General features: G+C 38.3%; 1 protein-coding gene across 1 annotated transcript in view; it reads left to right on the top strand.

Moving 5' to 3' along the window:
- Nucleotides 1-17,142, top strand: part of MMS22L (MMS22 like, DNA repair protein) — a 97,923-nt gene that overhangs the window by 60,079 nt on the left and 20,702 nt on the right. The window contains exons 15-16 of the mRNA XM_075046648.1: nucleotides 9,734-9,924; nucleotides 12,398-12,548. Of these exons, the coding sequence (XP_074902749.1) occupies nucleotides 9,734-9,924; nucleotides 12,398-12,548 (342 nt within the window). The remainder of the gene's footprint in view (nucleotides 1-9,733; nucleotides 9,925-12,397; nucleotides 12,549-17,142) is intronic.

Raw genomic sequence — 17,142 nt, 5'->3', positions numbered from 1 at the left:
TGGATTAGGTCACGGTTGCTTTTGCCAATTTTAGTGATTCCTTGGTTGGGAAAATGGATAGGGCAATGAGAGGTAACTTTGCTGGTTATATATCCTAACATAACATATTATTGTTTCTGTATTGCTGTGGAAAAGAAGACTATCTTAAAACCTGAGACTTTCAGTTCACTTTTTTTCTGTGCTACATGCTGTTTGTAGTGTTACATTGAAATCTAAAGAATGTAGTGAATAGCATAGATCTACCAAATTCCTCTGTGTTAGTGTCAGATAAAGAGCCACATTTATTAAATTGCATTTCTCTAATGAAGTAGCTGCCAAGCTATGTATTACAGCATCTGTTGTTTAAAAAAAAAAAAATTTAGGAACATTGACTTAAAATTCGAATAGTGTATGTTTTCCATTTTTGCTTGTTATGGGCTTGGTTGCAATGGTTATGTTTTGGGGTTTTTTTAATTTGTTTTTTTAATATAAGCTTAAATTTGGAAAGGTTTATAAAGAGTGCTGGTTTTGATTTACTTTTTATTTTATGTCAAAATGTAATGTAATCAAATCCTTTTAATTGTGCAGTTGATAAATTTACTTGTAGGAGATACATAAAACAAACAAAAAAACCCCAAACAGAAATAGTCAAAAAATATAATTGCTTGTGAGAATATTAAAAAATCATAAGAGCTAGATTCCCTAGCTGTTGATAATGTAATAATTTAATTACTGATAACTTGCATCATCTATACTAATGCACTCTCAGGTAACTTGAGAAAATATTGCTGCTGCTGTACTTGCATTATAACATTTAAAAAGATCTGTCACATTTTCCCCCCTCTTTCCTATGTTTTAGTGAATATCCCAAGTAACGTCTGAGAAATGAAACTTTGCTTTATTTTTCAAATCACTAAAAGGAAAAAAGTAGTTATTTAAAGTGGTTAACTGTTCTTAAAATATTTGTATCTTCAAAGACCTTTATGTAATTTCCTGAATAGGTTTAGTAATGAGTAAGGATCATTTAGTTTAAAGTATTTTCTGTTGATATTATTTAACTTGGGAAGGTGACCCTGAGCTAAATTGCAATGTGTGATTTGAATGCCCATGGGCTGCCCTTCATTGGTTTGATTGGGGGAGATTATCTGGATTTCTAATATACTTTAATTACTCTGTTTATATAAATTGTCACATTAGAAGCCTCTTAACTGTTGAGTCTGTTCTGTCAGTGATCCACTAACAATAGGAATATACTAGGCTCTTCCACTGAGATTTGAAGATTTATACCATCAATGAAAGAATTGGAATGGCTCTGTTTAAACCTACTGTATCTTCAATAGGAAAGCATATGTGATCTGCTTCTACTCAGGCAGCGATTGATGTGTGGTGAATTGAAAGGATCTGTAGCCTTTTTTATTTTGTTAATAGGCATTTTTTCAATTAAGGGAACATAATGCAAAATATGTTTTAGAATGTGTAGGGGCGATGCTTTCCTGATGGGCATGTGGGAAAACCAGAAAACAGTCCGATTAGGATTTTTGGGTGGAGGAAGGTGAAGTATCTTTTAGCGATGATTAGCTAAGGTTTTAGAGAGAAGCTGTCAAAACTGAAATGCTGCCCTGATGTCTGTGTGTGTCTCTTCCAGCCTAAGCTAGATGCCCTGGTATTTTTATTTATCTCTCTCTATATATATATATCTACACACACACATATATAAACAAGCCTTTTAAATTATGGTCTGAAGCACCTCAGTCCTAGAGTGTTCCAGTGATTTAGGCCTCTTTTGACCTTTTACTCCTGAGCACTAGGGCACCTGCCTGCCTGACAGCTCCGTCCAGGTGAGCTAGGAGGATGCCAGAGCTTGGGAGACTCCTGCCTTGAAATGGCATGGGGGTCTTCCAGGATACTATGGTCTGATGGCCTACAGTAACAGGTCCAGCTGAGCAGCAACTTGTTTGGCACATACAGCATGCGTGTCTTGTACAACAAACCACTCTTGCCTCCTTTGTCTACCGCTAGCCTACAGAAAATGTGGAGGATTGAATCCTGAATCGTGTGTGTCTGATGGGCCCAGAGACGTCTGATTCAGTGTCATGAAGAACAGAAATCTGTGTGCTTGGAACCACTCTTAAGGTCCCACTGCTGAAAACGCGTACTTAAATATGTTTGGGGTTTGTTTTGTTGTTAGTTTGTTTTTTAAAATAACATACAACAGTCTGAATGATTAAATGTATGTTACTTAGTGGTTAGGACATAATATGGGGAAGGAAGAATGTCATGGGCTCCATTCCTTGTTCTGGGATTTCGCGTATTTATCCAGTGACTAACTTAATGTAAAATTCACAATCGAGCAGAGCCTGATCCCAACAGTCTGTCAAAACTGGACCCAGGTGCCTTCCACCCTGAGGCTGTGACTCATTGGCTGTTACCTTCAAAAAAATGTGTATTCTGGGTTTTAAAATGAAGGTAGCTACTGCTGGACCTTGTGCAGCCTGCTTTGTTTGTTGTGGGTTAGTCGTTATCAGATTTCTGGGCCCCAGTAGAAGGAGATTGTGGGTTAGATCCTCAGCTCAAGAGGCTTTTGTGAAGCTGAATTGCAGGCACCTAGGGAACTTCTGGTCAAAAGAGGGTGATCTAAGTGAGCAGTTTGGGAATTATGATCCAGGAGTCCGAGATCTGTTTGTGCCCCGCTTTTTAACCATTACATCCTTTTATCCCTTTGGATCTCAACCAACATCTAAGACCTGTCACTTTGTGTATGCTTCACATTGTTGTGCCTGATGAAGGCATGTTGTAACACTGGCATGTATGATGTTGTGCAAGTCTGTGCTATAAAAAACTTAAGCACAAATGGATGCATTAAAGCATTTGATAAAAATACTGGACGTTAGAGTTCTGAAAAGCATCTCTCTTCCCTTCTTAGCCTTCCCTACCTCATCACACCAATCAGTGATCATCATACACATACATAACCAGGCATATTATTTGGACATCCTTTTTGCGGTAAACATTTAAATATGCAGTTTATTGTGGATTATCGAAGCAAATTAAACTGAAGGGAGAACACTGAAACATGATTTAATAAATACTGATCTGATGGGGGCATGTTAGTATTTGATAGTACTGTATCATGATTTTTCCAGTTCTATTTGTACAGTCAGCAGTACAGCTCGGTGGTGGTGGTGATGCTATCATTAGGGCTTACACAGTGCTGATGCTTTCATTATAAACTGTGGGATCTTTTTCAAGTGTTTCCTTTAATGGTTGGGAAAATTTATTTTTCGCCTTAAGTTTCTCAAGTTGCTTATCTTTCTGAAATCTATTTTTTAATTCCATAAAGGTGGGTGAAAATTCTGTGCTTTTTTGAGTTTTTTAATTATCAGGGAGTGAAAAGGCTGTTGCTCAAATATGAAGACAGTTTATAAATACTTTGTGTGTATATTGCAGATATGGAAACAACTGAAGTTGACTGAGATTCTGATTTGAGGTGGAATTGCTTCTTCTGTCCGGTTCCCACTGTAGTCATACCAGTGTCAATATACTGGGTGCTATATAAAGGGATATAAAAAAGAAATTGTATCTCAAAGAGCTTAGAAACAGATTTAAAAGAGGACTTGGATGTTTGAATCACACTTGGGTAGAATTTAGTCACCTTCTTTCATGCACGTTTCACTGTAACAGCCTGAATGTGGAAGTGTCTTGAAAGTATGTACATGACTGTTTTAACCATTGAAGTTCCCTAGGTACCTAAACTTGTGTGCTTAGGGACACTAAGGCTGTTTTCACAGGCCTTAGCTGTTTAGCATCCAGCTTAGGCACTTTGAGGCCATAAACTAGATGTTTTAGCACTTAAAATTCTCGTAAGCATGCTGTCAGTGCACTTACTAAACAGGCTGATAACCAAGAGTTCAGTGCAGAGCTCTGCAACCTGGCACACCTGCATTCGTAACTATGGCCAAGAAAAAGAAGGTTCACCTTTTTACACGTTAGGTCAAGTGGTCACATCATTCACCAGTGATCAGGAAGCCAAAAGCCTTTACCATGAGAGGCCTGAAACCCACATCTGTGACTTGCCACCGATCTCTAAGCATGGTTAGGTTGGGGCATTTTCTTCTTGGAGGAGCTGGGCCATTGTGGAACCACTGTGCAGCTAGGGTGCCACTTCCATGAATCCACGTCCATTTCATTTTCATGAATCTGCATGTATAAGAGAGGTAGGATCATACAGTTTGTTACTGGTACCTTGGCAAAGCTCCATGATACTGCATTGAAAGCAGACTTGAACCCAGACGCAACCGTTTTGTCCTTGCTTTTGTGAATGCCAGTATTCTAGTCCATGCTTAAACTAGCTTTTCTTTTTTGAATGTTTTGAAAAAATATGTGTAAAAGTAATTAACTCTAAAAACATATTCTCCTTCACATTTGTGTTATATTTTGTGGTAGTATAACAGGTTATGATTTCAGAAATGTACATGTATTTAGTGTGAACTGCATATTTGAAGCACAGACATAAAAATAAGTAAATGCTTATCAATAAATTACTAAGTAGAAGTTGACAGTTTGTCAACATGGGAGTTGGTATCTGTATGGATCAATGAGTTAAGTGCTATAGTTGCAATTTTCTATAACTATCAGTTAACTAAATGGCATAACGGTCAACTAGTTGAATATCCATACTGGATTATTTTCAAAGGCATATAGAAGCCACGCAAGGATGTTTCTCAGTTTAACCTTGGATAGGACTAGTTACTGGAAGTGTGTGTGACTTCAATGCTGAAACCTTGCTTCCAGTTCTGGTCACTGTAGGAAGCAACAGTTCTGATGGAATGAAAGGAAGAAATGAGTAGAGGTATTAAAGAAGTATTGGTGTTTTATTGCATTTGAAGAAAGTGAAATTGGATGAGTAATATTGAATTGAATTCTGAAATGCTGCTTGGTAAATATTGTTTGGTCACTGAACCTGAGTGGGCTGCTGTCTAGCAGAGATCTCAGAGTTTTGCACCTGTAGCAGTAGAACATATTTTGAATGTATCACTGCAGTGAGATTTATACAACTACAGAAAATATGACTGGATGGATTTCTACAGTCCAATCTTTTGCCATGCAATAGTGCTATATAATTTTTTTGTATCGGCAAGTAAGGGGGAAGGGAAGCAGGAACACCTTTTCATATGAAATGGAGTAGTGCCAACACTGGCACGTCTGTTTTGGATTTTATTTTAATGCCATGTTTATTGTGTAACTTGTTGCTAATCTTTTCAGCAGAAACAAATATACTTTTCATTGTGTTAATGTGGCTTTTGATTTTTCAGGAGACCTTAAGCTGATGACTTTATTGTTGTGCACATTTCTGAGTACCTGACATCACCTCTGTGTCTGGGCTTTGTTGAGAGAATGTAAAGCTCTTCTGTCGTCTTCACTGAAATCAAAACTCCCACTTTATTGTTCTCTGCATCAGCTAATCTCCATATCTCTAAAGTTCTTTATGCTGAAATCTTCATAGCTACCTCATAGCTGAAGAAGCCTCAACTTCCCCCAATCACTTCTGTTGCTGTGCTTTATGGCAACATTAAAAAAGGACCAAGGCACAATGCATTTGCTGCCAAAATACCAAAATGAGGAACTGCGTTGATAGTCTTACAATGATGCAAAAAGAGGGAGGATGTTTGGAAGGGAAGTCTCCAAATTCAAGTATTATTCAAGTTCCATGGATCTGCAGAGAGCCCAAAGACCCTATTACCTGTCTTTGAACCTGAGTGTGATGGTGCTGTTTCATTTCACTTTGCCTGAGTTTTCCTTGAAAGAACTGATGTTAGTAGTTGAAATTCTAAGCATCAAAGCCATTTATCATTTTAGAAATACTCATATATCTCTACCCAATCTCCCTAGATCTAAGGGTGTTGGTCCTGCAGGTGTTGGGGTTTAATTATTTATTTGTTTCAACATCAGAAGGTCATTCAGGTCCTTTAAAAAGACTTTCCTGAGCTTAATCTTGGCTATACTGGGCAGCTGAGTTCTGTGGATGCTGTGGCTGGCCTGGCATTGTCTGGGAGCAGAGGAACTGGGAGTACAGTCTGTGGAGAAACCAGCGTCTGTATTTATAGTCTGGGAGCCCCTGGTGGTGGTAGTGTGTGTCCCTGGCAAAGCTGGTAGGAGGAGAGAGGTCTTCTCTCATGTTGGGGACTTCGGAACCCTTGTAGATCAAATTAAATGACATTGTATTAAGTCTGGATGCCAATATGCAGCTGGTGCAGATTATGGACTAGTAGTGACTTGAGTTTCCATTATATAGGGAGGCTTCTGCATTTTATGTGTTTTACTTTTCCAGCTTGAACTAAACTTTCACTCCATTTTAGTAATCCGGGCTTGCAAAGGCATGGTTTATGATTGTAAAAGCATGGTTTACGATTACAATACCTGCATCTAGATAAATGGCTGAAATTCCTGACCCAGGTGTAGGATGTAGAAAGTAATCCCACATGCTACTGCTATACCTATACATCAGCACAGTCCTCATTCTGGTAGCACAAACATTCCCCTCTTTTATAAACCCAGGGTTTATTTGATCTGATGGCAAAATGAAAAAATGCCTCTTTTTACAGAAGTAGGAAATCCATGATAGAAAACAAGTAAAATGAACACCAAGTTATTACTGTTGTAATGAGGCAACTGGTGGTTCCAGAGCTCTTAACACAATGGAAAACTAGATGTATATAGTTTCAGAGCTGGAGTTATGTTGGGAGTACTGCGTTCAGCTCTGGGGCCCCCAGCATAGGAATGACATGGACCTGTTGGAGTGAGTCCAGAGGAGGGCCACGAAGATGATCAGAGGGCTGGAGCACCTCTCCTGTGAAGACAGGCTGAGACAGTTGGGGTTGTTCAGCCTGGAGAAGAGAAGGCTCCGGGGAGACCTTACTGCAGCCTTCCAGTACCTAAAGGGGGCCTGCAGGAAAGATGGGGAGGGACTTTTTACAAGGGCATGTAGTGATAGGACAAGGGGTAATGGCTTTAACCTGAAAGAGGGTTGATTTAGATTAGCTGTAAAGAAGAAGTTCTTCCCTGTGAGGGTGGTGAGGCACTGGAACAGGTTGCCCAGAGAGGTTGTGGATGCCCCATCCCTGGCAGTGTCCAAGGCCAGGTTGGATGGGGCTTTGAGCAACCTGGTCCAGTGGAAGGTGTCCCTGCCCATGGCAGGGGGTTGGAACTAGATGAACTTTAAAGTCCCTTCCAACCCAAACCATTCTATGATTCTATGTTTGATGATATGCTTGTCTAGTGTTGGAAAAATGTGGAAGCCTGAATAAAAAGTAAAATTGTATTTATCCATATTTTTACAGAATTAAAAAATTTGCTTGTTGGTAGAAGTAGCTGGCTACATCAGCTGCAGCATATATTGATGCCCCATCAATTCTAAGCGTTTACCTTATTGCAAGCATTTGTGTAGGTTACTATGAATAAACATAAATACTGATTTGTACGTGTTGCCCTTCCACTGACACAGAGATATATTGCCTTACTTTGGAAGTCTGTACACCCTTCTACTTTGCATAGATGGCTAAAGGAGATGCAAGGCACCCTTCTTTGGAGAGGCAATTTAGAGGAGAGAAAAAGGTCTTTGTGCAATTTTACAGCATATTCTGGATGTAAGTAGGGCTGAATTTGGACCCAGAAGTTTTATTCTCTGCACTATGAGGCATCACGCTTTCCTTTCTTAACAAAATAAAACAGAAAAGCCCTTTGTTTTTACTGTTAAACTTTTCTTTTTTTTTTAATAGGCAAAAATATATTTTTAACTTGCTTCTTTAGCCCTGCTTTTACTTTTTCATTTTTTGTCCTCTAGACCTCACTATTTCTATACCCTTTTCTTTGTCCCCTTTTTTAATAAGGGGATACTCCCAAAGAAGTATTGCTTGACTTTTTATGCTAATCTCACTTCTATTTCAATTCATGTTGACTTGGAGAATATGCCTTGTAAATAGGAATACCACTGACATACTGAATATAATCCTCAGTTTCTAAGCATTGATTGTTTTCACAGCATCCTTAAAGGGTAAGCTGTCTACTATCCAAATATCATGGCTGGGAAACTGAGGCTAACAAAGGCTGAATGATTTATGTGAAGCCACAGAGGGAATAAATGTTGGGTTTAGAATTCCTGGCTTCTGTTCTTGTGTTTAGACTCGCACTGTCTCTCAAAGAAATACTTGATTCCTCCTAATATTACATACCTTTCCATGTCTGTTAAATGTAGCCATTGGAAAAGTAGCTGGTACTCAATTCTCTCTCTGTCTGTCCTATTGAAACTAATGGATGCCTGCAGGCAGGCATAAGGTATCGTTACCTTTGACAGCCAGTATGTTTTATGTTTTAAATTATGTGTTAGGCAGAATTTTTGGATACTAATTTGATATAATGAGATGCGCTTCTAATATCAACCGTAGTATGGGAAGGCCTTGCAGCCAGCCTACTCTTTATTTAAAATTATTCCATTTCAGATGTCCTAATGAGTGCTGTGAGTTGTGTAATTCTTTCATAATTTTCTCACATTCCCAGAAGAGAACTAGGGGCTAGAGTCTTTTCTATTTTTGTTTTGGTTTATTTCAAATTAGAGTGAGCACAGAATAAAGATCTAGGGGAATAGTTTTGTAAAACAGTTGCTATTGCGAGAATGGCAATTAAGAAAAAAAAATATTATAGTCTACAAATGTTAGTGTTAAGGCAAGTCTCGATGCCTCTGCTTTTGCCATTATCTTATAAATATCTTGACTCTGACTTTACAGTGCTGTTTATAGAATTTAATAAAGCAAATGTAATAATGCTGCCTGTGCTTTAATGCACAATCTCAATTGAGTTGACCAGAAGATAAATAGGAACAGGAATGATAGTGCGTTCCTACAGATTGTTTTTAATAAGCATGTTATTTAGTTGATCAGCCCAGCACAGTAATGCCTCCTATCCTGCTCTACCAGACAAATTTATTAATGCTTCCCCCCCGCCCCCCATTTCTCTGAGAACATTGATTCCCTGCAGACATATCTCTATTAAACCTCTAGAAAGTCACAACTTCCAAATTAGATTAAGTAGCAGGAATGGTACTAGAAGAATCAAAGAAAATTGAGTGCGTTATTGAATTCATGCCACATTGTCTCAGGAAGAGATGGGAGTTACGTGTAGAGGTAACTTTTGTCCTTACTGTACTAACAAAGCTGTGGGCATTGCTGTCAAACCTAATTGTCTGCAGCGCATCAGGATAAAATGAATCTTTTCTCTTATCTAAACTCGTACCTAGTGAGGTTTTACAAATGAGAAATACGTTTCAGAAGGAAGCTTTACAATTGATCAGAATCATTTGCCATTATTTGCTGTACACAGCCCTATCCTAAACACCCTACTGACAAAAATTTTCAAAACGCATCTGGCTTGGGATTGTAAGCAGGCTTGCGTGTCATGCTAGCAGTTGCAAAGTGCAGATATTAATTTTAAAGCTGCCTATTTCTCATTTTGATCTGACATATTAAAAAGCATATAATTAATGGTTGACATTAGTAATTAACATTAACTTTACGATGCTTAATATGCCATCATTCATCCGTCAAATAACCGGTATGCATAATGTCTTTGCATAAAGGTTTTAATTGCACAAAATGATCCTTCAGTTCTCAGGCTCTATGGTTTAAAGTAGTTGTAAATGCGTTTTTAAAAGATGTGAATTTTTCATTTATTGAACGTAAACATTGTTTTTGTTTCTCCCTAGGAGTGTGCACAAACGTGTGAGCCAGGGACTTCAGCTAGGGAACACGGCCCCAGACGCACAGCTTCCATTAGCGGCTAAAGAGCACCACCTTGCTGTCGCCAGCGCTCTCTGGAGAAATTTCTTTCCCTACTTGAAGAGCCAGAGAATGTCACAGATGCCACCTTCCCCGCAGCTTGCTGATACAGCTGCAGGTTAGCATTGATCCTCCCTGCGACTTACTGGATTTGGTGCTGCTGGCTGGGTCACAAACTTTCAAGGATTTTGCATTTTGGGGTAGTTCTGCTTCCGTGTAGTAACTTAAATATGCGTAAATGCAAAAAAGTAGATTGTGTGCTAAATATTTTGACAAGAAGAAATATTGTAGTGTTGAATTACTGATAGAATACAAACAGATTGAGAACTCCAACGGGCTTTGAAGCTATACAAACCTGACTTCTTTTTCCCTACTAGTCACAGATTATAATCAACATTGCAAATGTTGTCCAATATAAATGAGAATAACTTCTTTCACTGTATCTAGAATTTACATATTTTTGTAGAATTTTTACGATTTTGTGTTGAACTACTCATTATGGTTGTGGTTCAAACTACATTTTGTAAAATAATATTTTACATTTGAAGACAAATTTTAGAAGGTTTTTTTACGTGACTGTTGCATTTTGCTGAACCTTTCTGGTCATGGTCATAAAACCATTTCATAATTCATTTTAATTTTTTATCTTGTTTTACACTGAAGGGTTTTAATCTTCAAGTACAACATTCCATACGCAAACTCTACGTGCAACAAGTCAGCGTGGCAGTGAATAGAAAGAAATCCCAGTTTGATCTTTAACATCAGTAGCTAGCTTTATATTCTGTGGTTACAATGAAATCTTGTATCTATTTAACTAAAATTTAGAGAAGTGAAATATAAAATATTTTTTCCCATCATGATATGAATTAAAGTTACAAGCTCAGAAGTACCAAGTTAGTAATAGAAGAGTTAAAAGATCCTTCATTTGAAGCAGCTCTGCAGTAGTTAGTAGGTAACATTAATGAAGGAGGCAGCGTGCAACAGTAGTGGTCTCACACTGCTGAAGCATGTATGGGAAACAGCAATACAAATCAAAGGAAGAGGTTGTTAATGTCAAAACTTTCATTCATTTCCTACAGCGTCATATCTTTTTATTTTATATTAACACAGTGAAATAGCAAAAAGAACAATCTATTCTAAACTCCACTTAGAAGCAGGGGAGTGCAGTTGTGACCTGCTTTATAGAGCTGTGTTAGGCAGTACTACAGAGGAAGGCAAACCCTTCCCACGCTGCATGAGCAGAATTCTTGCCTTAGAGGTTGCAGCCCAGAGGAGAGAGCAGCTGTCACGGCTCTCCTGCTCCCCCTGCCAGGCAAATTAGCCTGGGACCCCCATTATCGCTTCCCTCTCCCATTTCTCCTCCACCCATGTTGTGGCTGATGCTGTAGAAACAACATGATAATCTGGAAGAAGTCTGGCACAAATTGCTTCCTCACCTAAGGCAGAGTGGAGACTCTGTATGTGACCTCCTTTTTTATTCTGAGGCACGTAAGCAAACGTTAAGTCCTTCATAGCTTAAGGTAGTCTGTCCCCACACCGTTAATTAAAATAGCTTCATTGTTGTTTCTGAAAACTAGCCTTTTTTGCCTAATTCAAAATCAGTTTTGCAATGCATGCAGTTTTATAAATCACTATTTTAATAAATTAATATTACACTTATATTTAACTTGAACTGGAGAATTTGGGAACTAGTGAGCCTGTTTATTTCATCGCCCTCTGAAGTCAGTTTTCCTGACTCATTTGATGCCTCTCATTTCCTATAACCTAGTAACGGCTCAGCATTTCAGATTACATTTTCTTCCTCAGTTTAAATGCCCTTGTCGTCTGCAGCATAAAGAATGTGCTATATTTTTATGCTGTATTGTTAGATACAGATTCCACAGTAGACCTAACAGAAACAGCAAAAGGTTATGCCTCATTAACGAAAACTCTGCGCAAAGTACTGTCCCAGTTTCTAGATCTGCAATTGTTTTATGAAGATCCTTTTTTTCAAGAATAAGCTTGTCTGTAGTGTTTTATTTACACAGTAGTTTCTGATACATGAAAGTCTATTCTAAAAATAGAAAGATACCAGCTTTAACTGAGTAAATTCTTTCCAAATACAGTTCTTCATTGAGAAAAGTGTGTAAAAACAACTAAGCAAATAAATAAAACTCAACCCTGTAAAGCACAGTAATACTTATGTGTATAAGGGAAGAAGTGGTGGATGGAGGCAAGAAAGGGAGGCCAAGATGACAAAAAAGCAAGTTTTTAAGACATCTTTTTTATTGCATAGGTGGTAAAGCTATGCCTTCTGGATTTATAATCTGTGGTTTCATGAGTATATTTAAAATTGCTTATGTTTGTATCCATTTTCCCTCCTTTGCATTCAGTGTGTCATGTTGACTTACAAACTCCTTGGGACAGAGACTACATTTTAACACGTGTACAAACACTATCTGTTAGAATAGTTGCCCAGTTTTAATTGAGATTTCTGTTACTCCCAGACTGCACGTTATTAATCATAATTAATTTTCAATGCTTTCTAATGAAAAAGGGATGTATTGAGAAACCATTAATATGGTGCCATGTTTTTCTCTCTTTAAAATTAGGTTTTACTCTCTTGGCTTTGGATATACCCAGCAAAGCCCTATCAGATCTCCAGCCACAGCCTGTTCTATCAATGATGCAGCTGTTTGGATGGGATGACATGGTGTGGCCTCAGCTGGTGTCAAGATATCTAAGTCACTTAATTCAAAACAGGTGAAAAATTGTGACTGCTTGTTCTTCCAGTACCCTCTCATTCCTTCATTAGACTTGTGGAAAATGTTGCTTCAAACAGTAATGTTTTATTAAGATGGTCCAAGTTCTTTGCAACTGTTAAAGTTCTAGGTTTCTTGAAATCATCTGGGACATTTCACAGGGGATAGTGGGTGTTATTTGGGTTGGGTTGTTTGTTTGTTTTTACGTGTAAATAGCCTAAGATACTCAAAATTTGTCAGGAAGATAGGTAAGCATGTTGAAAAAGTTGTCTTTTATATAGCTAACCACTTGTTTTTTCCCAATGGAAACAGTGTTGTTACTAACAGATTTTGGAAAATGGGGACCTAGACAGTGTGTTCAGAGAAATACTTCCATGAAGAGCAATACTGTATCAAAGTGAAATACCTGAACCCATAACCTAGTTTTAATTTGCATAGCTATACTTATCCACCCCCTTCTATTGTTATTACACTTGGGCAAAGTTGTTGCAGCTTGGCAAGGCAGTAGCCTCCTGCCCTAGCTGCATTTGAAGTTGAATAACGTAACTTGGTAAATTTTAAAATTTCTAGTTAAAAGTACTGGTCTTATTTTTCCCCTACCAGTTACACTTAACACAAAAACTTAAATCTTATAAAAAGTCAAGATGAACATTATCACAGAAATCTGAAGATGCTATATAGTAAGTACTGCATGTTTAAATACCTTGACTTCTTCAAAGCAAAGAACTTCTGCAGGAAGCTGAGGAAGATGGGTTGGGCAGTATTGAAAGTATAAGAAAAATGACTGTAAGGAAATGCATGCATTAAAACTTTCTTTTTGACAAGCTTGGAACGTTTTCTGATTGCATATTAATGTTCATGTAGCTGAGGTTTCCAAGACCTGCTAAATGGATGTTTTAAATTAAATAGTAGGTTTAGAAAATTTATCACATTCCTGTGTTTTACATGCCAATGTTGAATTTTCACAGAATTGTTTAGGTTGAAAGGGACTCTTGAGATCATGTAGTCTAACTTGTCCAATGGTTCTGCTCAAGCAGGGTCAGCTAGAGCACATTGCCCAGGACTCTGTCCAGTCAGAATTTTATAAACCTGAGAAATTTTATTTGCTTTAAGTAGATCTCTATGAACCTATGATAGATGAATGGTGGTGGTTGGTGTGGTGTTGTTTCCCCCCCACACCCCCTTGCCCTGCTTCTGAATCAGGCTTTGGAAGCAGGGGAGGTGAGAGATGAGAGAGAAGGAGGGAGTGTTTCTATGTCGGACTGCATTTGAAAGTGAAAAATGTTGCACATTTTTAGGGTACATATTGTACTAAGGAGGATAGCTGTAAATCAGGATATGGTAAAGACTATTTCAGTGTGATCAGCAAAGATGAGGCTATGGCCTTCTTGGAGGGAGATGTTAAAAGAGGTTGAATTTAGTTCCTCGTATGTCAGTTTGGAACTCAGGAGAGGAGCATTCAGTCCTCTGATTTGCTGTATTTCTCTTGTATGATCTTTATAGGGTGAGTTTCATGCTAGGTTGCAGATACCTAGCTTGTGCTGAATGAAATAGGAGTTAAGCACATAAATACCCATTTATAAGTTGAATTTTGTTGCTCTTCAGGTGAAATAAGAAAAACATTTTGATGCCTAAACTGGAATTTTGGTATAATTTAGGTGCTTAAGGCTAATTGCCTTACTGGTTCCCCCAGTTAACACTTAAGTCGGTCATTGAAAGCAGTTACTGAAGTATTCATTAGCAATATTCATTGAGCACCTGACATTGTTATATATGTATCTGCAGATACATTGCTATGCTGGCTGAGGTAATATTTACTGTATTTGGAACAAAGGCCAAAGCATTCATGTTTCCAAGTGCTTGGGAGCACGATTGCATTAGCAAGTGCAGAGCATGCACACATGGCTTGTACTGAGTTCCCTATACAGCCCTGCTGCCATAATTTCATCTAAAAATGCAGTTAGTATTGATGATAGTTAGCTGGTGTACATTAGTTGAGAAGTTAGAGCACTTGTGCAGGTATTTGGAAAACCCAAGTTAAGTGGGTCTTGCACTCTGAGAGAATTCAAACCTTTATTTCCAAATACTGCCTTAGAAAGGAATGAGAGGACCTTGCCCTCCTCTGGCAGGTTGTGCCATGGACTAACTGAAAATGTCAGGTTTGTGGATCCATACTGAGAGAACTAGCAGGAGAAAGCATGACTCCATAGCTGAGTGATGATGGATATTTGTCTTTTGCTTACGTGTGTGTATGTTCTCACTCTTTCTGGTTCTCTGTCATATGTTCTCACTCTCTCTCTCTGCTTTTCTGAATCTCCCCCCTGCTGGAAGCATAGGACAGAAAGCACTCACAGAGAGGAAAATATTTTTGCCCCTAAGGTGTTGGGGTTGCAATTGCCCAGCCTCAAGGAGAATTGTCTGTTTCCCCTATCAGTTGCCTCAAGGCCAACAAGGTAAAAACCGAAGTATCTGAGACTAAGTGAAGGTATGTCCTTACCTCATCAACAGAGCTGTAAGGTGCTCAGATTTCCTTGTGAAAGGACAATGATTACCTAAGACAAGACTTTTTTGGTGGAATTATACAGAGGTATCATACTCTAAACACTGTCATTTTATCATATGCTAATAAGACAGCAAATTTTTTGTAGCATGATTCGTGTACTTATTTACCTTAGGCAGTTGTAGAGCAAAAGTTGTCAAAGTATCTAAGTGCTGGGATCTTAAGACTTCATGGTTACTGTGCTCTGGTAATATTCACATGAAACATTCTCAGTTAAAAAGTAAAAAGATTATTTTGTTGCTGATGCTTTTCTATACCCTGCAAGCTCTGCCTGGTCTCTTTAAGATTGAAGCTTGTTCTGCATATCAGCTATTTCAATATCAGTAGTAAAAGTTCTGATGGACAAGCTGTGCCCTTGGGAACATGCACACAAGCTTTGGCATTTCTTTTGCAGTAGTGCCTAAGAGTTCCTCTCCAGATCCATGTTGTGTAGTGCGTGATACCATTATAACCTCTTTAAACTAATTTGAGCATGTGTATAACCTCAGTGGTTTAAAAGGACCACTTGCCATGCTTCTAGCAGGTAGTTATTGTTCTTTCCTTTCTTGAGAGGAATATGCTCCTAATCCTTCAGTTCTAGGAAGATGCCTAAGTGGCCTACCTATCAGCAAGCGAGAGAAACAAGAGTGAGACTACAGCAGAAAGTGTTTTCCTGAGCTGTTGGGGCCAAGCAGACTGGCTGTGTACATCAAGATTACATAAGGCTGGAATTGTTAATATGTTACTGCAAAGAGCATTAAGTCCATAGGCATCCTGCTTTTTTCTCTTTTGGTACTGGAATTTAATTTTCATTTTTTATATTTTATTTGCTTGCATTTGGTCTCCTTATTTTGTCAATAGTACTTCAGCAGGGATGTTCAGACAAAATATACAGTTGTCATTGGTTTTTAACTAAATGAAACAGAAAGAAGACTTTACTAATGTTGTTTAGTGAGAAACAGAATCCAGTTTGGTTTCCATCTGGACCTGTGTTGACTTTCTGTTGCACGCATGAGTAAAAATTCAGTAGAAAATAAGTAGATTTATATGTACATATATCAAGAAAAGAGTACAAGCATTTTTCATTAAAGTTGAAGCACCTAGGACTGACCAGGGAGGAAATCTCTCAAATAAAAAGGTGTAACTATTTTCAAGAAATTTCACTGACCTGAAGCACACATGGAGCTCATCCGATAGGAATTGGAAACAGGGTGTAGAACAGACCCACTGTCCATTAGCAAGGAGTATCTGCAGAATTAATGGTGCGGGGCTGATATGCTTGGGAAAAACTGCCTACAGCAGCTACTCATGATGGTAAGGCAAAAAAAAACTTTGGGAATACTGAACAGTAGAGTACAGGGATTGTGCATTGAGTGTTGATGGTGCCATTGACTCTGGCCTGACACCTGGCTGGCAGAACAGTAGCAAGTGTTTGATTGAAACTATATACAGCAAGTTTGCTGTGTGGGGGAATGTATATACTCGTGTGTGTATACATACATAAATGCATATGTCTGTAAGTGTGCATCAAGTATAGCGGTTTCCTTTCTCATCTCCAAAGTGCCTTTTTATGCTTCCCTTTTTGATCTGTTACTAACATGACATATCTTTAGATGCTAAAGCAGACCTTCTCTTCTCCATCTTTTATGTAGTTAGAACTAAGCAGAATTCAGAGTAGCGTGGGGCACCCGAGCTAGCTTTATATGAAAGGCTGGAGTAGCTTAAGCAGTGTCAATATGAAGTTCCAGGTTGATTCAGATAAACTATTCCCAGCATTGTACATCATCAATTTAGATAATACTGTCAAATTATCCATTGTTAGAATAAGGTATTTCCCATTGTGTGAATTTTCCCCCCCCGTTTTGTTTTATGAAGCAAAAACATATGTATGTGTGTATATATGCTTTTATATTACCATGCATGGCATTACCAAATTTTTCACGTTCTCTGTATTTGGGCACCAGGATATTGTGAGCAAAGTCTGCAGAGTGCCCGACTCTGCAGGAATGCCAGTTGGCCTTGCTGTTACTTTATTTCTAATTGTTTCTGTGCGCTG

The sequence above is a fragment of the Buteo buteo genome, chromosome 15 (assembly GCF_964188355.1).
Source record: "Buteo buteo chromosome 15, bButBut1.hap1.1, whole genome shotgun sequence".
Lineage (NCBI taxonomy): Eukaryota > Metazoa > Chordata > Aves > Accipitriformes > Accipitridae > Buteo > Buteo buteo.
This window is presented reverse-complemented; position numbering and strand designations above follow the sequence as displayed.